This window comes from Neolamprologus brichardi, chromosome 10 (assembly GCF_056152115.1).
Source record: "Neolamprologus brichardi isolate AB-2024 chromosome 10, ASM5615211v1, whole genome shotgun sequence".
Lineage (NCBI taxonomy): Eukaryota > Metazoa > Chordata > Actinopteri > Cichliformes > Cichlidae > Neolamprologus > Neolamprologus brichardi.
The window spans coordinates 32,306,009-32,329,142 of NC_142113.1; the positions used below are offsets into that span (position 1 = coordinate 32,306,009).

General features: G+C 42.3%; 1 protein-coding gene across 1 annotated transcript in view; it reads left to right on the plus strand.

Moving 5' to 3' along the window:
• The window catches only part of grk6 (G protein-coupled receptor kinase 6), a 56,841-nt gene extending 35,671 nt beyond the window's left edge, over positions 1 to 21,170 (plus strand). The window contains exons 6-16 of the mRNA XM_087847536.1: positions 989 to 1,081; positions 7,133 to 7,196; positions 9,685 to 9,825; positions 10,553 to 10,743; positions 10,824 to 10,861; positions 12,814 to 12,903; positions 13,225 to 13,433; positions 15,447 to 15,584; positions 17,800 to 17,937; positions 18,716 to 18,850; positions 19,359 to 21,170. Coding sequence (XP_087703662.1) covers positions 989 to 1,081; positions 7,133 to 7,196; positions 9,685 to 9,825; positions 10,553 to 10,743; positions 10,824 to 10,861; positions 12,814 to 12,903; positions 13,225 to 13,433; positions 15,447 to 15,584; positions 17,800 to 17,937; positions 18,716 to 18,850; positions 19,359 to 19,409 — 1,288 coding nt within the window. The 3' untranslated portion in view covers positions 19,410 to 21,170. The remainder of the gene's footprint in view (positions 1 to 988; positions 1,082 to 7,132; positions 7,197 to 9,684; positions 9,826 to 10,552; positions 10,744 to 10,823; positions 10,862 to 12,813; positions 12,904 to 13,224; positions 13,434 to 15,446; positions 15,585 to 17,799; positions 17,938 to 18,715; positions 18,851 to 19,358) is intronic.
• Positions 21,171 to 23,134: the final 1,964 nt, after the last annotated feature.

Sequence of the window (23,134 nt, forward strand, 5' to 3'; positions counted from 1 at the left end):
ACCAACAACAACAAAACTAATGACAACAGCACAGCCTTTTGCACTGGCGAGGTGATTGCAGATGCCGTGCAGGTGCGTCCATCTCACCTGCAGCGGCATCACAGACCACGCCTCGCCACAGAGTTAGTCTGCACAGTACCTTTTTTTTGTCTGGCTTTTAGATGACTCGACTAGTCTGAGATCTCTCCGTTGTCCAGCCATCCGTCCATATTGCTTATCTGAGTGCAGGATGGAGCGGCACCTCCACCAGCTCATCCGCAGAGACAGTGTGGGCCTCTGACATGCTATATCATCTCTGCAGCATGTCCCTCCTCCTACTAGGGGTCTGCTGGGAGGTGTCCTACTCAGTGTCCTCAGCATGGACTGACTCCTTTCGATGTGGAGGACCATTAGCTCTGCTCTGAGCCCCTCTGAGTCGTTTAATCACTAATAAAGTGTCACCAGGAACATCCCAACTCACAACAAAGTCATGTTCAACTCGGCGGGTTTGTGTCCACATGAAGGGAATAAAATACCTGAAAATTAGGGGTGGGCGATATAAACGATATAAATTTGATGTTGATGATGTCATCAAGCTGCGTCTGTTTTGGTCGAAAGCATCGCAGCGGCAACTATTATCATCTGCAAATTATGCCGACAGTCATAGCAAAGAGATGAAGCACTTAAAGGATTTTAAGTGCGCCTTATAGTGTGGAAAATACGTAATACAGAAGAAAAGAATATATCGCGATATATATCGTTACCGCACATGCTTCAAATTATATCGCGATATGAATTTTAGGCCATATCGCCCAGTCCTACTGAAAATCCTTCATTTTCCTGAGAGTCCAGTGTGAGGTTCACCTTAACCAAGTCAGGTCACAGCAAACAGGAGACGCAGAAATAATTAGATTGTTGACTTAAATGACTTAAATGATCGGAGAGCTCTCAGTGATGAAGCTGAATTCAGTGTGAAACTGACAGCTGTTGTGTGTCGTGTGTTTTCCAGACTGATCCACGACTACCTGAGCATGGCGCCCTTCGCAGACTACCTCGACAGCATGTACTACAACAGGTTCCTCCAGTGGAAATGGCTGGAGAGGTAACATTTAAGCATAAACACCAACTTTCTCTTTCTCCTTCTTTCTTTCTGCTCTCTGTGTGCAGCAACTTCTTCAACTTAAAAAAAATAACTCAGGCGCATTCAGAGGCACTAAATCCTCCACAGGACCAGTATGAACACGCTCAGCTGCTTCAACAGTCTTTACAAACAAAATCACCGTCACACGTTTAAAAATCTGATTTGGAAATTGCTCAATGGGGATGTTTCACTTTTCTGTTGAATATTATGGGGTAGCTACTGGAACAGACAGCCTAAAGGGGGTTCTGCAGAATTTCAAGCAACACCTGAGGGTGTTTGCTCGATCATGCAGTGTGACCGAGCAGTGTCTAATCACGTCTTCAGAAATAAACGCTTCCACAGAGCTGTGCTGAGCGATAACAGGTTTACAGAAAAACAAAGGATGACAATCTCTCCAAACAGCTCCAACGTGTCCTGCAAACAACTCCTAAATACCTGAAGGAAGAGCAGCGATTCACCTTCAGCTACACTTTTCTATTCCTGGATTGTTTGAGGTTTGAACAGCAGGTGGGTGTGGCTTCTGTGACATCATACACATCCTAGAGCAGAAAAAAACCCAACTGCTCCCAGCACAGGGAGTACTTAAACAACTGGACTTCCTATAAAAATCAAGCAGCCGGCCCCTGCTGGTTGGCTGTAAGAGACGTCCATGTTTTTATGCACAGCAGATGGCGCTGTAGATCGTTTTTAAATCACACCAGAAAATAGACACAGCAGGGAGTCTCAAAGTGTGGGCCACAGCCCCCTGGTGGTCCTTGAACGAACTGTAGTTTGGCAAAAAGAAACATTTGACAATAAAAAATTAAGTTTTTTTCCACTAATCAGTTCAGGTTTTGGGAGGGCTGCAGCCTATCACAGCAGCCATACTGGACAAGTCTGTTGCAGGGCTCACACATTAGTATTTAATTAATTTGTTATCGCTCATTTGCAAGAAAAGTAAAAGGGAAGCTGTTTATAGAGAATTGAGATCAAGCAAATCTTTGTGAACCAACAATGAAAGAAGTTCTTCTTCTTTAGTCTTGTGTGTCACACTTGTTTTTTTAAGATTTCAGTGTGGCTTCCTTAGAAATGTTTGGTTAATTATGAAGCGACCTGCAGCTGCTCGAAGGATGGAGTGAAACCACTCAAGGTCACATCTGGCGACCTTAACTTTTCCCTTAGGATGTTCTGTCACATGGCTGCGCTGCCACTTTAGCACACAGAGTAATTGGAAGAAATAGTTTCTTCTTTCAACACTGAGAAAAATATCCACAAGCCAAAATCCAGACTTCCCACAGGGACTTCTCCTGATGAGGATTCCCAGGAAACACCAGGGTCCTGATTCCTGGTATTCAGCTGTAAGTGCGCTCTGATGAGTGCTTTGTTAATTTGTTTGTGGTGGAGTAAGCCGATACACAATGGCATTATGGCAGTTTTGTCAGGTTTGTTTGCTTCTCTGATGGTTCCCAGTCTCCACTTTGAAAACTTCAGCGATGCCGCAAACAAACTCTGGATCCTGCAGACTGTTTTGCTTTCATTGTTTAAACTTCTGCTCATGATGGATTAGCGGAAACAACGCTCTTGGGAAACCAGGGAATCTTACAGGGATCCACGTTTAGCAGATATAAAACACGAGTCTCGTTTGTTCCAGCCTCACATGCCGTTTAACAGTTTTTTTAAAGGGTTTAGCATGATTGGTTTTCCGGGAACTGCGGAGGGTTGTTGACCTCAAACTTGTCAGTTCATCGACTGAAGTTTCGAGGACTGGCTCTGAATTCCTTCCTTTAAATGAGGCAAAATCATGAGAAATGAGCACCATAAGTGGAAGTTCTCTTTTAGCAGTAAAGCCAGGCCGTGCTGCTGACTGACAGAGATTAAAGTCGTGGTCATTCAAGATGTCTCCACGCAGTTATCAGAGAGACAGACAACAAGAAATTGTTTTACATAAAGCTGCATGTCATTTTTAGTCACTCTAAGAGGGCAGTAGAAAATTTAGCTCATTTATAGTTCGGAAATATAATTCATTGATTTGTTCAGTGTAGTCAAAAAGTTTACCTTAAGTTGTTTTGCTCAGCAAGGCTAAAAGAATTATAGTCAGGTTTGTGCTCAAAAGATCAGCGTTGCTGCTTCACCAGGTGTAACAATTAAGCTTAACATCCAGGCATCCATGAAAACAGGATTTATGGAATTTAACGGAGTTAGAAGTTAGCAGGAAGTTAGCTTGCTAGCTTCCATCTAAACATGAGATAGCATGTTCTGACGGAGAGATTTCTGAAAAATTCAAACATACAGCTCTGCTATCACTTCCAACATAAATGAAGACAGAAAACTAAACAGCAGTGACGTTTGTAGGGTTACTGAAGTTGGACGAGCTGGTATATAATGATGTGCTACGTGGTGGCTAGCGACACAGCTATGTTAGCATAGCATAAACACAGTGAAGCTGGAGGATGAACGCTAACCTTTTTCCACTCGATTAAAGTTAGCGTGAGAGTTCCCGATGGTTAGGGACAAATGCAATCGCATGGCAGGATGCTGTAAACGGACCAAACTCCAGTCAGGAGAACAACTGAGATAATCCATCCACAATACGAGGTTAGTCATTCATATACTGCTGCATGGGCTGGGCTGTAGTTAGATCTTAAGGGTTTAAAAACTGAGCTTTAAAAAGACAACACAGAGTAATTTGGGAAGCAGGATTCATCACATCATCACTTAAAGATAGCATGTGGGGTCCCACAGGGCTTAGACCTTGGACCTCTTTATAGAAATAAACTAATGACGCCAGTTATGTCTCATTTAGTCCTGAAAAGAAAAAGTCCTCCCTGTACTTCTGTCTGCCTGCCATTAAAAACTCAATCACTTCTTGGAGTTTAACTCAGAAATATGATCAGAAGAAAAACAAGGATTGTAGTCTTATCCATCTTGGACTGCTAAGAACCAAAGTAAAGTAATCTAAACTTTATTCAGATAGAAAATAATTAAATGCCTAATGGAGATTATGGTATTTTCATCTTGCCTTTGGTCTCCAACAAGATTATAAAACATAATACCTCCATTTCTTCCAGCCTCCTGATCAGAGGCCAGAAACTGATAAATGAGCCTAAATCTGAGTTAATGTTCAACTAAAGCTGCCAAGTCACAATCTGAATAAACCTCAGAATGTCTGCCTTTTATTAACTTAGGCAAAAAGACACAAAGGGACAAAACAAATCTGACATTTGGATTTAATTGGTGAACTTAAAGATGAACAAACTCTTTGTGCTTCAAGTAAGGAGAGAAAAGCGTCAGACGTGACGACAAGAAGGAAAGTAATTTTTCCCTGTCAGTACTTCTTAAAAGCTTCTCTTGTGCAGGCCGATTGCTCTCTTGCTGGAAAAACGAGACTGACTAACTCAAGAGAAGCATATGCCCGCAGACTAATGGGGCTGATTTAGCAGGGCTGGGTAATGGCTGATAGTAAGCAGCTGATGATGAGTGCAGTCAGAGAGAGTGAAGAAACCTAAACGGGGAAACTGGCTCTCAAAGTAATGTCAATAATTTATTATTTGCTTCCCACCCTGTTAGCTAGCTATGTATCAATTTAAATCAGAAGCTGGATCTGTGATTGTTTTTTGCCTGTATGTGGAGTTGTGTTGGAGTCTCTGTTGTGCTGGTGTTGATTAATATGCTGTTTGTAAGCTAATGCTAGCTAGTGTTGCTCATTGTTGATGCTGGGAAATTAGGAAAGGGAATTGGACGTAAGCGTCAGTGTGACTTTATCAACTTATGACATAGAAATCAGTCCACACGCTATTAAAGCCTAAAGAGAAAGATGGAGAAAATCTTTGAGTTTCATTAGAGTCTGTTCCAACACTGTCAATAAAAAGATATTAACACATTAAAAGTGAGGGTTACTGCACATTTTAATATGCAGGGCAGCAGAGAGAGTGGTGCTTTTGTTGCTAGTAACTTTCCATGTTCCTTGTGATTTCCATTGGAATACATCAGATGATTGTTGGCAGAGAAATTTGCCAATAAAAGCACCAAGGTCACATGTGCAAATGCAAATATACACAAACCAATGCCAATTATTAAAAAATGCAAGTGAAAAAAGAAATAGGAGAATTTTCATCCCATGGCTTATTAAGCAGTAAATGAGTCATCAGGTTTAATGAGCCTGTGCCCCAGGGTCCATTTAAATTACCTGGTTGGACGACCAAAATGCCCAAAGGGGTGATGAGATGAGTGTTGATCCCAGGAGGGTCCAGATCAGTGGTGCTGGTGTTTATTACAACAGTGTGCGGCTCTCTGCAATCCATTTACCAACGACTGTCTGTCAACAGAAAAACTGTATTTCAAACCACTGCATTGTTCAAACAGGTGGCAGAGCTGCTGGTGTCTTACAGTTTTCACATAATATGTCATTATTAAAGTAACGGTCACCTGAAGATCAAAACAAGACACTAAGGCTACGTTCACTCTGCAGGTCTTAATGCTCAATTCCGATTTTTTTTGTCTGCTCGTTCACACTACAAATAAAATGCGACAGCAAACGCGCTCTAGTGTGAACCCTCAAAGCGCATGCGCAAAAGAAGACGTCACACACAACGCGCTCTGTTTAGACCCAGAGCAACAGTATTGTTTGACTGATGGCCCTTAATATAAAGACTTCGGACTTTACGTTTCACAATTTTGCTTTAAGTTATAAAGATATTTTGTTATTTACATATGGCCTAATAATGATCCTTATTGCTGTTTTAGAGGAGCGGTGCTTCAAAGGATAGTTGCAGATTTCTGTCAGAATCTGCAGATTATACAGTACAAAGAAAATGTTCACGTTTCTCCAACGTTGTCTTCTAAACAGTTTCACTGGATGTCCAGGAAGCGTTCACGATGTCTTCTCCGGCGCTGATAATTGGCGTCTGTCTTGTGTCAGTGACGTAAAAGACGGATTTAATGCGACATGACCATCAAACAGCAGCTTTCTAAAACATCGGATATGTATCGATTCAGTACCATTTACGAAAGTGACCCAGGTTGGATTTGTGCCGTTAACACTGTCATAGCATGATCAGATATGGGTCGCATAGGGTCAAAAAAGTGGGATTTGATGCGCTTTTGCCTGCAGTGTGAACGTAGCCTTAATCTACTTTTGTTAAACCAAATTAATGGATTATTGTTAAATCAGATGTATTAAGTAGATACTCAGTGTTGATCACTTCTAACAAAGTTTAGATGATAGCTGCTAATTCAAGTTATCAATGGTTGATCAAACCCAAATATCAGTGGTTTTCCCTACTCCCCCGGAAAACTGACTATATAGCTAACTGTTGGCTAGCATCTGATGTCAAGCTAATAGCTAATTAGCGTTACCTTTGACAAAGAGACTAAGAGGACAAAAAAATCAAACAAAAAAGTTATTGACACATCCAATAAGAAAACAAATGAAATTTTAGCAATTTATCTATATAAGCACTCATGCTAGCATTAGCCAACATTGACCAGACAAAGACTAAAAGTTAAAATTGGTCCATAAAACCAAACAAAGGATCTCCACGACTTGAACATCTGACCAAACAGTTTTCTCCTCATAGTCAATTTCCTAACAGACTAGCGAGGCTCTAATAGATAAAACTGGGTTTCTTTTAACTAATGATAGCCGACATGCTAATAGTAGCCTACAAATTGTTTGCTAACCATAGTAGCAGTTAGCTGGCTACCTCTCTAATTTTATCTCTTGACAAATAAAAAAATAAAGTAATAAAAGAAACGTGGCTGTTTTTCGTGTAACATCAACGGCTCTTATGTGTCTGAAGTTAAAGTTTGTTTACAATTCTTTGTTTTTCTTGATTGGAGACAAACAAACAAACAAACAAAAGGAAAATGAGCAGACTTAACAGTGCTTTTCTTTCAAGTTTTAAACTGGTTTTAAACTGGTTCAGCTATATCATCAGTATAGCTTTCCTAAACATTCATTTCATTTCTAAACACATGTACATTGGTTTTTAAATTGGACGTTTGTTAAAGTGAGTTTCTCTCTTTGTCAAACAGGCAACCAGTGACGAAAAATACATTCAGACAGTACAGAGTTTTAGGAAAAGGTGGTTTTGGAGAGGTGAGTACTGAAAGTTTTTGTTACTTTAATTATAATGTGTTATGTTGCCACAATGTCATTAAAACAGTCTTTCTTGAGCAGCTACAGTATATACAGGTAAAGTTACCTGAGTTAAAAGTTCAGAGGCTCTGCCCTCATTTGAGGTCAGTGAAGATTTGAATGGAAAGTTATGCATTGGTAAGTCAGAAAGTTCTAGACTTTAAGACGTGTTTTTATTGGATTTAATCTCAACCGTTAAGAAATCAGAGGCTGTAGATGAGTTTGTGGGTCCTAACACTGGCCAACGAAACAGAGGGCAGAAGGAAAAACTGTCAGTTACGTTCCAGTCATTAGATTCAGAGAAATGGGTGCTCAGGCTGTTTCACTGAGGTCAGACTAAAACAAATGCCTTGAAACCTTTACACGGTCTAATCGTGCAGAGGAGTTCAGTGTTCCCTGAAATGAAGGACTTTATCGGAGGCATCTAAATCCTGTTACACACCACTGAATGGTGTCTCTGTGCCCTCTGTTCGTCTAATGAGACGAGTCTTTTTTAATTCCAAACACTGATAGCTGATTAGGCGTATACGCATCAGGTCATGAGATAACAAGTCAGGGTCAGTTTTGTCGGTTCAGATCACGGTGAGTCGAATTTACTGGAACCACAAGGAAGGTCGTGGTGAGGAGAAAACAGGGGACTCCTTTAAGTGATACACAAAGGCAATTGGGAGCGCTAACATTTTCTGACCGTCTTTGACCTGCATGAGGGGCTCTGGGGTCGTTCAGTGCCTCCCATCTGACCCCCTCAGAGTCAGCTGAATGCTTTTGTACAGTAACTTCAGTATATTTAATGAAACCATGCAAATCTTACCTCCAGGCTCAGAGGATGATCTGAGCACTGATACTACCAGACGGAGGAGGACGCTGCACTGAACACAGCTGGAGGTTCTCCTCTGAAGTTTGTGCAAGTTAATAAAAGGGACACGCAGAGTAGACAATGAAGCAACAAACCACAAAGATCACAAAACCCTCCGTGCATTCTCCAGAAAGAAAAACAATGTTTGATCCGCGTCCATGAAGCATGTCTGAATTTAAATTCATTCCTCTGGTACAGTTTGGCAAAATCAGAACAAAATCCAGGGTTTGTTTCGGTTCTTCTGTGTCAAACAGTTTTACTCTAAAAGATGTTGGATAAGATAATCATCATGTCTGTATTGTCACTGTAACAAATACAACATAATTGTATTTGCAGTGTCAAAAAGAAAAAGCTTAAATGTGGTTTTTACCACAGCTTGTGTTTCTCAGCCTGTCAGTAGTGTGTTGTTTCTTTACCTTAACACTGCAGCTGAAACATTAAGTTTGCTTTAACTGTGTGTTTATGTGATAGAATCCAATGTGAACTCGTTTCCTCCTCATTTGCTGCAGTTAATATAGTTTGATATTTTTTTTAGTTTTCATGATTTTTTCAGTCAGTTTCCAGCGAGGTTTTGTATGGAAGCCCGTAGGGCTACACGATCAATCGTTAGAAAATCGTGATCTCGATTCATACTCATGGGCGATCTCATTTCCAAATGACAACGATTTAAAAAAAAAAAAAAAAAAGACGACGATTGTACCGCATTTTGATCCGGGACGTAATCTGCATGAAAACAAGCGCTCACTCTTCCTGCTCAACAAATGACAAGGGCGGAGCCTTATACCACGTGATACAGAAGCTGGCTGCTAAAATTAGCAGGAAAAAACAACGGAGAGCACGTCAGGGATGACGAGAAAGTGACAGGAGAAAATCCGTCCCGGTCAACCACCCAAACATCAATAACGGGAACCTTATACAGCGCTTCCCTATACCCGTCGAACTCCCGCAGGCACAAAGAAATTACGGAGGCTGTTACTTATCACCTGACCAAAGATATGGCTCCATCAACACTGTGCAAAACGAGGGATTTAGGAAAATGATCAACACCCTAGACAAACGCTACACAGTGCCGTCCCACAGCTATTTTTCTATTGTTGCACTACCTGCTCTATACACGCAGCGTCGAGCAACGGTGGAGACGGAATTACAAGCAGTACAACATTTTGCTGCAACGACAAAATGTGAGACATTTGTTGTTTTTATGTTTATTTATTGTTTTTATGTTCAGTCTCAACTGTTACGAAGTTGATGTGCAGTTAATAAGCGCAATAAATATTTATACTGGAAAAGAAAATCGTGAGAGAATCGTGATCTCAATTCTAAGCAAAAAAATCGTGATTCTCATTTTATGCAAAATCGTGCAGCCCTAGAAGCTGTTTCCACCACTAAAAAAAAAAAGTATCCATAACTCAAAATTTCAGGTTATTTTCTCAAAATTTTGAGTTAATAACTCGAAATTTTGAGTTATAGATACTTTTTTGTGTGTGGTGGAAACGGGCTTCCATAGTTTTGTTGGTTTTAATTTTTCTTTTTTAAATGATGATGTTTTCAGGGATCCTAAAGTGTCCTTTTTCTTCCACCCGTCCTCTGCAGGTGTGTGCGTGTCAGGTACGAGCCACGGGGAAAATGTACGCCTGCAAGAAGCTGGAGAAGAAGAGGATAAAGAAGAGGAAAGGAGAGTCTATGGCCCTCAACGAGAAGCAGATCCTGGAGAAAGTCAACAGCAGATTTGTAGTAAGTATGTCATCTCAGCTTCAGCTCGAGGGATCGGTGCGGTGGCAGTAATTAAAAGGCAGCGCTGAGGTTTGCAGCGTCTCTGCTGTGGTTTGATTCTCGACCAGATGGACTTTGTTCAGCTTTTATTTGATTTGGACGGCCGTCAGTCGGCTCGTCCGGGCTCTCGGGCCTACGCGGTCTCCCGGGGTTTAATGCGAAAACTCACAGACGGCTTTAATTAACACATCTTAATCAGTTTGGAAATCTTTGGCACGAGGTTTTTGTGTTTATGTGCAGAACAGAACATGCTGAACTTCCTAAACTTGAAAGGATTACAATTTTCAAAAGAAAACAGTCGACGGTGCGGACAAACTCAGATTATCTGCAGCATGGCATCTGAGGACAGTGCGCATATTTTTAATGCGATTCAACGTCCCAGCCACAGCATTTCCCCTGCATCAGTCAGTGTCAGAGATCTTATTGGTTGCCTACAGATTCCACATATCTTCATCCACATGTGTGTATGAAGAGCTGGAGCCTCGGTGAGCATGTTGGCAGTGTGTGTGTAAGCAGCTGCAGCATACCGCTTAACAACCTCAGGGCTTTAGAGCAGCTCTCAGATCAGCTCGTCGATTTAGTCACAAACGGCTGAAAGTCGTGTGAATCATGCAAAGCCGCCCTAGAAGAGTCCACGAATCACTCCCAGCTCCAAATGCTTAAACACACGACTCCTGTCCATCTCCAGGTGAGTTTAGCGTACGCCTACGAGACCAAGGACGCCCTGTGCCTCGTGCTGACTCTCATGAACGGCGGCGATTTAAAGTTTCACATCTATCACATGGGTGACGCGGGTTTCGATGAGAAGAGAGCCATCTTCTACACCGCGGAGATCTGCTGCGGCCTGGAGGACCTCCACCGGGAGCGGATCGTCTACAGGTGAGCACCCAGACACCTTCCTCTCGTCTCATTGGCTCCTGCCTTTCTGCTCACTCTCCGTGTCTTTATCTTCTGCGTAGGGACCTAAAGCCAGAAAACATCCTGCTGGACGACCACGGTGAGTCCGATTACCGAGGAGGAGATATCGCCACCACAAACATCATCAAATCTTTAATTCTGCACGTCTTTCAGTAACATTGCACGATGAACTTTTGCAGTAATTCCAGTCAGTGTTTGGAAAATAAAAATATGGCAGGTGGGGGGGAGGAGGGTGAAAATGAGGCCTTGTTAAAGATCTCCGGGAAGCACCAAGTCATATTTATCTGACTCAAATACAGATTAAAAAGCATTTATGGTTAACACGAGCTCCACTTCCACTCCAAGATTCACTTTTGCAGTTTCAGTGTTTGCTGTTAAACACCAGAGGGCGCTCTGACTCCAGGAAACTCGCCTCAGGCAGCGCCAGTCTCTGCTGACGCATCATCATAACAGAGTGACTGAAGCTAAAGACAAACGCCATTAACGTCTAAATCTGAGATTCTCCGTTTGAAAAAACTTGATGATTGATGGTTTGTTGTAGGGCTGCTCGATTATGGCAAAAATGATAATCACGATTATTTTCACTGAAATTGAGATCTCGATTATTTGACGATATTTATTTAACAATAACAATGTGTTGAATAATGACTTTAAAGATTGTCAAAAATAATATAAAATAGTGCAAATACTGATAACAGTGCAAATGTTTGCAATATAAAAATAAATGAAAAATGTAAACATCTATGTTTAGTGAACTTTGCAGTGTTGCTCTGTGGTGCAGCTACGACACTGTAGCAAAGTTTACACACCGTGTCTACTTGATCCACGTCTGACTCATGAACCCATAATGTTTCTACACCATTGAAGTTTTTTTTACCTCTTTTCAACCAACAGCAGTCACTCTCCTCTCCAAATAACTTCTGCTTAGCTTTCCGAGCTTCCTCTTAATCAGCGGTCCCCAACCCCCGGGCCTCGGACCGGTACCGGTCTGTGAGTCGTTTGGTACCGGGCCGCGAGAGTTGAGGCTCAGGTGTGAAATGTATAGTTTTCAGCGTTATTTTGTTATTGTTTTTATCATTAACTCGGTTTTCCTGGGTCTTTTCACGTGTGTTATGAATAAATCTTCTTTTTTTCGGTACCGGTACTAGTTTTATTTTGTTGTATTTATCCGCGACACCTTAAAGGCCGGTCCGTGAAAATATTGTCGGGCATAAACCGGTCCGTGGCGCAAAAAAGGTTGGGGACCGCTGCTCTTAATTGTTGTGACGCGTGTTCGAAATGCAGAGAGGTGCGCTCGATTTGCCACACAGAGCAGCGCGAGAGTAAAGCATGAGGGAGGGGCTAATAATCGGCGCAGTCATTTTTAATGATCGTTGAAAGCCCAGATCGTAATCGAGATTAAAATTCGATTAATTGAGCAGCCCTACTTGGTTCCATGAATCTCAGCCTTCAATGGGAATCTGATTTCTAAACACAGTCCTGAGCCACCCCTCCTTTCTTTACAGTGATCCAGACTCTGTTGTCACTAAGTTTCTTAAACAATAGTTCTCCAGCTTGCTGAGAGTCGCTCAGACCTGGACCACTTTAACTCTGACTTTTCAATAATTCAATCCCAAAAAGAGCTCAGGGGATGAACCAGTGTTGTGTCCAAGTAACAGACACGTTTGCAAAGAACTAGCAGTTTGTTACTAACACAAAAACATAATTTGTTTCCCTTCCTTTAGATAAATCAATAAAAATGACAGTCTGGAAGGTATTTAATGCCATTTTGCATTCAGCTAGCAACTGTTAGCTGAAAACTGATCTCAGCATGCTAACATATACTGAGATATGCTGGACAAGTGGAGGAAAAAAGAAGTGGCAGGCCTACAAAGCTGTCTAACGTTGAATCACCGTGACTGAAAGTCTCAAGAAGTCAGAAACAGGAGCCTGTGTAGAGCGAGTGGACCACAGGATAGGATAGGATGGACAGATGGAGTCTATCTTTAATTAGCCGATTATCCTCATGTGTGCTAACGTTTGTGTCTTCAGGTCACATTAGGATATCAGACCTGGGTCTAGCGGTTCATGTGCCAGAGGGAGAAACCATCAAGGGACGAGTGGGAACAGTGGGATACATGTGTAAGTGACCTCTGACCTTTACTGAGCACATTTATGTGAGCACTGCACTAAAGTATGAAGTGCTTTCACATCAAACACATTTCAACGTTAAATGTTTTTACCAACTTTAATTTAACACTGAGACATTTCACAATAACAGAAAACTTTTACACTTAACACTCGAGTGTTGGGAAACGTTTGGTTATTCCTGTGTGTTTGTACTCAGTTTATCTATTTTAGGACTTTTACAAAGTGGTAATTGTACTTTTACTGTAGTACAAACATCCACCTCACGATCCAGAGTTGTAATTTCTCTCCCGCCGCCTCCTCGCTCCCCTCCAGCTCCAGAGGTGGTGAAAAACGAGCGGTACACCTTCAGCCCTGACTGGTGGGCGCTGGGCTGCCTGCTGTACGAGATGATCGAGGGCCAGTCGCCGTTCCAGCAGAGGAAGAAGAAGATCAAGAGGGAGGAAGTGGAGCGGCTGGTGAGGGAGGTGGAGGAGGAATATTCCAGCAAGTTCTCCGAGGACGCCAAGTCCGTCTGTAAAATGGTGGGTGGACGCGCCGGCGAGCGGCCAAATCAGCTTCTTTCTCTCCGGCGTCTTTAGCTCCCATCTGCCACCTCAGTCACGCCATCGCTGACTGATGTTTTCTTACTCCGGACTCAGACTCAGCTTTTCAGAGCGGCTGAAACGTTGCGGCGAGATCTCCCTGCTCCCTGCAATTATTCGTAATCGTCCAATATTCCTGGATCCAGGAGGACGTGTGGATCAGATTAGCTGTACCCAGATACATTTATCCCATTCATCCAGACTCAGAACCGAACATAAGACAACGTTAGCTCATAACACCACGAGGCTGGGGGTGCGTCTCCACCCAGAATCCAGCCTTCTTTGGCGTGAAAGGCAAACATTTTAAAACGCCGCACCACGTCACGGTCGAGGGCCGAATCACAAACCTCGTTATAAACATCCCAGATTTTGGTGAATGGACGAAACTCACGCAGAGAAACGTCCAGGAACACGACGCAGACGCTGAGCTGATGGATACGCGTCGTCCGTCTGCGGTTCAGCCATGTTTGCCGAGTCTGCTAACAAACAGAAGACAGAATAACCTCCCAACAGGAAATACTGCAGTTTGTTTTTGCTCATTGGTCAGATTTCCACCTGCATCTTTTTTTTTAACCCTTTAAGACCTACCATAGAACCAAGTCCGCCAGAGCTTATATTATATGTTTACATGCTGTGGAGACATTTTTGGGAGCATTTCAAGTTGCTATACATCAATACAACCATTACAGCCTAAATTTTAATAATATGTCTGCATTAAGTGCATAGTAATTACATAAATTGCAAAAAAGTGCAATAAACTACAAAAAAATTGAAAATCGTTTTTTGTTTTTTTAACATATATTTCTAGTTAGAGAAATTTAAGAGGCTTATCCCTCAAAACTGTAAATACAAAAAAGTTGCACGAAATAGTTTCCCACCACAGGAAATTTATTTTGAGTGTCTTCATAGTTTTATTCTTGAAATACACCAATTTTTATATACTGCAGGAAAAACGAAAATAAATATTATAGTGAAAATTTGCAAAAAAGCAGCATATGCATCAAAATAAACTATTTCCAGCAGTGCACAGAAAGTCATAAAGTCAAAGATAACTTTTAAAAACACCAGTATAGGCTCATGAGGCCCTGATGGTAAAAAACTACATTTCTGCAAAATGACGTCACTTCCGGTTTCGGGCATGGTCATGGCGGACATGCGATAGTTCGTGCTGATGGACGTAGGAAGTGTTATGAACAGCTGATCGGATCGGCAAAGCGTGTTTCTGGAATATTATGTTTTTGTTGCTGCAAGTGCTTTTTATGCAGTTTTTGCAAAGCTATATGTGGAAGGAAACTGTGACCGAGGACAAGCTGATGGCATAAGATGCAAGTACAACTCCTCCGGTTTCATATGCAAAAAAAATTATTGCGCTAGCTCACGTGGTTGCAGAGCTACCGGGATTTAAAAATAGTTACACAAAACAGAGCGTGCTGCTCTGACCGGCTTTAAAGGGTTAAATGAAAGTCAGGTGGGAGGTTGATTAAGGTGAGATCTGTGGTTCACCTGTAGTCTGAGTTTATCTGACTTATAATTGGACACCTGGAGGGCGAGTGCACACAGCTCAACTGGTCTGCGTACACTTAAAGTAATGATCTGCAATACTTTTGGCTGAAAGATGTTCCCTGCTTAGGAAAACAAGCTTTAAACAAGGGAACTTCCTCCTGAAGATCAGACTCACGATGCGTACAGACTGTGGAGGCCAGACAAGCAAAGCTGGATCACTGACATTGTGTCTGCTTCATTTTAATACAGAGGGTAGCAAACATCCAGAACTCTTTGCCTTTGGCTGCTTTTCACAGACACGTCATGCTTTGAATACAAACACACAGCTTCCTGCTAAAACTCTGTAACACTGGTGGAAAATGAAACTCAACTTTTGTCTGAGGCGTAACCGCTGATGCTTTATCGCCTGACCTGAAGCAGTAACTCTCCGCTGTGTTTTTAACCCCTCAGCTGCTGGCCAAAGATCCCACCGACAGGCTGGGCTGCCTGGGGGGCGGAGCCACTGAGGTCAAAGCTCATCCCATCTTCCGCTCCATCAACTTCAAACGGCTGGAGGCCGGCATGCTGCAGACACCCTTCATCCCTGATGTAAGTCCACAGCGAGCACACCGACGTGCTCACTGGTTAAAAGAAGATTTTAATTTTTATCATTTAGAACAAAACTCGGCTTCTGAAGAGTCGTTGACAAGTTTGTGACTTGACGTTCAGGTACGAGCCTGAAAACAGGTTTGTTGGTGACCTGAGATGAAGTCTGAGACTCCGTCACACATTCATTTTTGTTTCCCTGAGTGAAGACAAATGATGAGATCTGTATCTGTCAGTGCGTACAGTGTACGGATGGGTATTGATAAGATTTTCACAATTCAATTCTTTATTGATTCTTTTTAAAAAAGGAGAACACTAAGGTCGATTATCTTAGAACTTTGTTTTATATCTGCTCTTTGAACAAGAGCAACGTGGTGACGTCATTCGGGGCGACTGGAATCAATAAGGGAATTGTTTGCAAAAGTGGCAAACAATTCCAAGGAATTTTCGATACCCATCCCTAGTACAGTGTTTGCCTTTATTTTGGAAGGGTCAAAAGTACAAAGTCACAAAGTTCAAAGGTTGGAAAAAAACCCTGAAATCCAAAACTAAACACGAGAAATCAGGAAGGACGCAGCGAGCGAATCAGGGATCATAAACAGAAGTCTTAACAAACAAGACTATTTATAGAGGAAGCAGTGATGACACAACGAGGCGCATGAGGGAGCAAAGCACACAGCAGCTGACAGTCAGCGACAGGTGAAGACGAGGGGGAGGGGCAAGGAAATGTAAAAACTAGACAGTTGACTCAAGCGCCACCTACTCCACAGATGGTGATTAAAAATCTATAAAAACATAAAACTGTTATAAAAGGACTTGTGATTCTTTTGAGTGCAAAATAAACATTTAATTCCACCAGTGATACTAAATACACAAGAAAACTCAAAACATTAAATATCACAACTCAGTAACATCTCTGGGGTCACGTCATGTGGACATCGCTGGGATCAACGATGATTCTGTGATTCTGCCGTTAAAACTATCAGAGCTGTCGGTGCATCATCAGCCAACATCACAGTCCTAGTCCGGCGTGAGCCACGCCCACTTTATCCAAGCAGCAAAAAGCCTCCAATCACGTCACCGATCCAAACGAAAACAAAGGTCAGTGTTAAAGCCAGGCTGCACTAACTTAAGTAATAAAATCTATTTAATCACTTAAGTCTGGATGGTTTTGAGGTTTTCTGTGTCGTTACTTGATCTGATTCAAATGGCTGAATCACCTCGTCAACAAGTTCTCCAGACGCCTGGTAATGAACCAATCATGTGATTCAGGTGTGTTGACCCAGGGTGAGATCTAAAACCTGCACCGGCCCTCGAGGCCTGGAGTTCGACACATCTGGCATAAAAGATCAACCAGATCCTGATCCGACCCTCAGAATCAGCTGATGCATTATTTATGAAAGAAAGGAGGAACTGCAGATGCTCGGTGTGACTGAGGAGGATGAAATGGAGGCAGATGATCCTCGGTGGTGACCTCTAAAGGAAGCTGCTTAAAAAAGAACATTTTTGGACCCTCATAGCTTCATAGGAAGTTTTCATGTAGATGTAAAAATGGATTAAGTGACTTAAAAAGCACCAAATGTTTGACCCACTCTGCTCTGAGGACCAAAGCTTAGAAAACCTACAGCGTGTGATGTCAGATACTGGCTTTATTAATGGAGCTGATTCTGAGGGGGTCAGGTGGGACGACCTCGCTGATTTTGTGTGTTAGCCAATAATGCGAGAGCCAAGTATCTAATAATAACTCTGAGTGAGAGGCTGCACAATGAGAGCACTCCACAGCCGTGGCGTGATTTCTGAGAAGCTGCTGCACGGCGTCTGTAACAGGAAGGATCCGTACAGCAGGTTTCGTGTTGGGCGGGTACAGAGCGAGCTTACATCTAATCAAAGAGACGCAGAGTTTGGTTTCAAGGTGTTTTCCCCTTCAGGTGTGCCTCCAAAAGAGGCCACTGAGGAGGCAAACTGGCAGGTTGCAAAACATAAAAAGGAACTCGACGCTGTCGGGGTGAAGCAGGAGCTTCCCGATAAAAGCCAAAGAAGACTGAAAAGGTAAATGCAGACTTGTGCTTGACGAGGGGAGGGCGAAGACTCGGGGTGATGCACGTGGAAACGATGGCAAAGGCAGGAAGCCAGCGTGGGGTCAGATAACTGGAGATGTTTGGACTTGTCTCTGCTGAGACTGACGACCTTATCGGCTGTGTGTGTTTGTGTGTTTCAGCCTCAGGCCATCTACTGTAAAGACGTGTTGGACATCGAGCAGTTCTCCACAGTTAAAGGGGTGGAGCTGGAGCCAAAGGACGAGTCTTTCTACAGTAAAGTGTCCACGGGCAGCGTTCCCATTCCCTGGCAAAACGAGGTTAGAGACTCACACTCCTGCTGTAAAACGTCCTGCTGAAAAAAACCCAGGAAAAGGAATTTGTTCTCCTGATGATGTTTCCACCAGCATCATGATTTTTAGAGGTTTTGACATTTATGACTAACAGCAGTGAGAAAATGTTAAACATGCTGCTGCTGCTCCATCTCAGTAGGAGGAGGATAAAAATACCTAATTGGAAAAACACGGTCTTCACTTTGTCGTTACGCACACTGGTGCTGTTAGGAAAAGTCGCCTGACCTTTAGAGCAGATTTCAGTTTAAAAATAAATAACAGATGGAACAAAACATAAGAAGGAACTTGAAAGACTGAAGATGGAACTAATTAAATTATAATTGATATAAGATTACATTTTTTTAAGTACATTCAACAAGCCAAAAGCACCAGCACGAGTTCTTGCAAAGACAGGAAGTTACAGGACGGTTCACACTCCCCCAGTAATTAGATGCAGTGCTCAATTTCCAGAGAACCGTGGTTACATAAGTAACCAAACATTATATTTGTTCTTTTGAAAAATAGTCTTAAATGTAAAACATGTTACAGAAATCAAGCACAGCTTTAATCAGGGAGGCCATAAAGTCAGTCCAGGCTGCTTTGCAACCCGCCTTCATCCCTTTTCATGTCAAACCTCAGATCTGTTGCCACCTGCTTCACTAACGGCTGCTGTCCAGAACAAGTCGAGCCTTTTGACCACGGGGCAGACTCCTAACTGCCCCGTGTTTTTGCACAGGTTCTGAGATTTTTGTGTTTTTCTCGGCAGATGATCGAGACAGAGTGTTTCACAGAGCTCAACGTTTTCTACCAGGACGGGGCGGTTCCTCCTGACCTGGACTGGAGAGGACAGCCATCTCCGACACCCAAACAGGGACTCCTGCAGCGACTGTTCGGCAGAAATGTGAGCAACCTCCCTCACCTCCAGAACATCACCGCTCTTTTATTTACCAGCATACATCAACACACACGAGCTGTGAGCTAACACAAAGTACACTAAACTGTATAGTGTAAGCCAGGGGTAGGCGACGCCAGGCCTCGAGGGCCGGTGTCCTGCAGGTTTTAGATCTCACCCTGTGTCAACACACCTGAATCAAATGATTAGTTCATTACCAGCCCCCTGGAAAACTTCAAGACATGTTGAGGAGCTAATTTAGCCAATCAGCTGTCTGATCAAGGACACATCTAAAACCTGCAGGACACCGGTCCTCGAGGCCTGGCGTTGCCCACCCCTGGTGTAAGCTAACTCGACAGACGGACGTCAGTAAGGCGGAGTTAATATGGTAAAACAGCAAGATGGTAAAAAACAAAAAAGACCAGTAAATACATACAATACAAATACAAAGAATAAAATTGAGTCGATAGAAAAATGATCTGACAGTAACATCGGTGCTCTCTTCCTCCCCCTGCAGGACTGCTGTGGTAACTGCAGCGACAGTGACGAGGAGCCCACCAGGCTGTGACAAACCACACATACGATCTGATTTGTTTACAACTTTTGCACATTTGTATTTTTACGGTAGTCCTATCTAAATGTCAGAATGTAAATTTTCATCATAGCCATAATGTTTAATGTTATTTAAAAGTGTGAAATATCTGCTGTTTCAAATCAGGAGGCGGAGACAGAAAATGAACTCTTGTTTTTTTTGGGGTTTTTTGCCTTTTATTTTTAGTTTGTTGTTGTTATTTGTCCAGGGAAGACTTTGCTTTTGTTTTCATCCACTCACACACTGAACTGAGGGCTGCTTCTGTTCAGCTCCACTGGAACAAGCGCCTGCTGTAGAAGTGCCTTGCTTGAGGGCACTGTGAAGTGAGGACCGAACATTCCTCCATGTCTTTGTCCAGGGAAACTTTCAGCCTGTGAACTGTGACCACTTCTTCTGCCCTCCATCCTGCTGAGACGAACCTCACCGCTTTTTTATTCTCTTGTTTGCGAGCTGGGACATTCAGGGTTTGAACATTTGGGTTTTTTTCAGAATTTTTCCGATGGATTTCATGAGACAATCGACTCCTCGTGTGTGTCGGCGCAGCTTCAGTCACTCTTGTCAGTAAAATATCAGCTTTCAGATGTGATGGGAGATGAGCCGTCCAGTTTTAACAGAAACTCTGAGATAGAAATGATCACCCTTAATCGCTTCTGGTCACTCAGAGCTGCATTGACCTACACACCTTATTGTGCCTTCATTTCACTCACTCTGGTTTATCCTGGCGAGGTTTGGAAAGCAGCTATGATTACGTCAGAGCAGCAGCAAAGAAAACTGTTACACCAGCTCTGGTAGTTTCCAAACTGCCACCTTTGACCCCTGATAATAACAACAGTCAGCCCGGGTTTCGTTTACCCACCAAGACATCTGGTTGGCCAAAGTTTTTTTTTTTTTCAGTGGCATAAATGTTGTGTTTCAATCACGAGAGTGATGAATGAAACTCAACGTGTCACAAAGATCTACAATGATTATGATTGATTATCTAAATAAAAGATGAACGTATACGACTGAAGTCCAGGTGGATGCAAATCTGAATTAGTTGGTAAAAATTAAACTACTAATTATGACACAAATAGTTACTACTTATTTTGTTGCATATCGCGAGACAAAAGAAGTCTTGTGTGATTGTGAAGGAAACTAAAATCATCACGTAGGCCAACGACACACTGATCTACGTGCACCGGGTCATCTTACAAACTGGCTGTGCTGGCAGCCGGTGCAAGCTGCTTTGCAACCCCCCGCCAAACCCAGATCCTGTCACTGATGCTGCAGCTCCCAGACCAGACTCCTACTGCCAAATATAAATCGCTGCAGATAAAACAATGAGGCTTTTTTCTTTTCGTCCCAGCGTTTAGTGCTGCAGACTGCGTTTCTCTCAGGGTTGTTCTGGGTTCTTTCTACTCAGTCCAAACTCTCTCAGTCACTCTGAAACTGAAACGACAAGAATAACTGAAGCTTTGGGGTCAAACCCTGAGACTGAAGTCGGACGGTTACAGTCAATGGCTTTCTCTTTCTAAGCTATTAAAATGAAATACCTCTGAATGTACAGACTGGCTGCCATGTTGTTTCTGCAGAACGACCTTTAGGATCCAACTAGACGCCAAAGTCTCACGAACATCCGTTTGTTTCTGCTGTTATGTTAGTTCTCCGTAGCGACTTTAACTGTCAGCGTTCCTCTCGGCTTACAGGCTCCAGAATTAAAGCTGTACCATAAAATACGGTCACTTTTTAAGACTTTCTTCACCAAGTTTTATAAAAGAAAACGTGATTTGACACTTTGCTCTAGTCGTGTTTCTCAGTCTGTGCTTGTCTGTATTTGGAGCACTGAGCTGTTAATTATGGCTCCAGACAGGAAGTGCTCTGTGATGGGATGGACCTCCATGACCCCTGACCCTTTAGTCTCTAATGTTAAAAAATAAATGGAATTTTCCTTTAGCCAGTCAGATAATGAGATTGATCACTGAGGTGAATCATGAGCTGTGTATTAAATGCAGCTAAGCAAATGCCCGGGCATGCCCACTGTGCAGGAAAGACAAACATGAGCGTGACTGATGGTTTCTTCCATAAATCTCAGACTTCAGTGGGATCCTGATTACATGACAGCAGGAAAAACTGCTGCTTTTAGCGTTCGAGGACAAATGATCCAGTTTTTTAAAAAGTTAACGTGATGTCGAAAGTTCTGAGCCACTGAGGTCAGGAATCCTCCAGCTTCAGCTTCCTGAAGGTGTTTTAAAGTTTTTCTTTGGACATCAGCTGCTTTGTCACCAGTGTTGGTCAAGTTACTTGAAAAAAGTAATCAGTAACTAATTACTGATTACTTCCCACAAAAAGTAATCCCGTTACTTTACTGATTACTTCTTTTCAAAAGTAATTAATTACTTAGTTACTTAGTTACTTTTTAAAAACACGATTTACAACCTGAATAGGTGATAAAGTGATAGATCTTTCAGCCCAATTCTACTTTTTCTACATAATCATCATACAAAATGTAATCAAATGGAAAAGTCTCTTTTTAAAACTTGTTTTATTAGTTTTAATCTTTTAACTTTATGCATCAAACAAAATTTTAATTATATGCAACATTCTCTGACTGGAAGAAATTAGTTTAACATTTAAACCTATTTTCTGCACATTCCAGCACATAAAATAAAATATTTTTTGTGTTTACACTCAGTCTTTCAAATAGATGCAAGTAAAACACAGCAGAAAATAAATAAAGTCAAAGACTAGCGGTCCTGTTGCTCTATTTTCACCTGTAAAGCAGGAGTGGGGTAGGCGGAGGGTTACCCTGGTGCAGGTGTGCAGCGGTCAGTGGAAGAATCCGCGAGTTTCTCTGTGAGTTTCCCATTACGTCGTAGCTACTCGGTGCTTGTTTGGAAGTTTAGGGGTTTTTTCGCTGTAAAAAGAAGTTTTCTTCCCACGCACAACGGACACTAATGTTTTTGTCACTTTTTGTGGAATCAAACTCAAAGTAAGGTCAGTACTTCCACGCTTTAAACGCTGCACGCTCATACTCTCTCTGCACTCGATATATGATCCATTGTTGATCTGCACACAGCTGTTGTCACGAACGTCGCACTCGCTTACGTCACTGTCATGAGACATTCTCGCAAAAAATCACGGTTTTAGTAACGCAGTAACGCAGCGTTCCTACGGGAAAGTAACGGTAATCTAATTACCGTTTTTGCAATAGTAATCCCTTACTTTACTCGTTACTTGAAAAAAGTAATCGGATTACAGTAACACGTTACAAGTAACACGTTACTGCCCATCTCTGTTTGTCACCTGACCATTGCAGATGATTGTTGTTTTGTTGCTTAAGTCCGTTAACACTGACCTATGAATCATTAAGCATAAAGTTTGCACCTAACTCAAGGGATCAACCAGCATTTTGTCTACATTTAACAGACAACTTAGCAAACATCCGATTTTAAATCGTATCTTTAAGCACTGAGTGATTAGCTGAAATTAATACGTTAAGAAAGGGAAAAATCCAGGCCTCTATGTGACCTTCAGCTGATCCATCTACTGTTTTATGAAGCGTCATCAGCAGGAGTCTCAGTGACACCAGAGCTGGACTGAAAATCAGTGGAGACAAGGCTGATGAATCCAAATGTAACACTTTTCTTTGAAATATGTACAGAAGAGAAGCAGTGAGTTTCTACAGCCGTCTGTAAAACACACTGTGTGACAGTTTAGGGTTT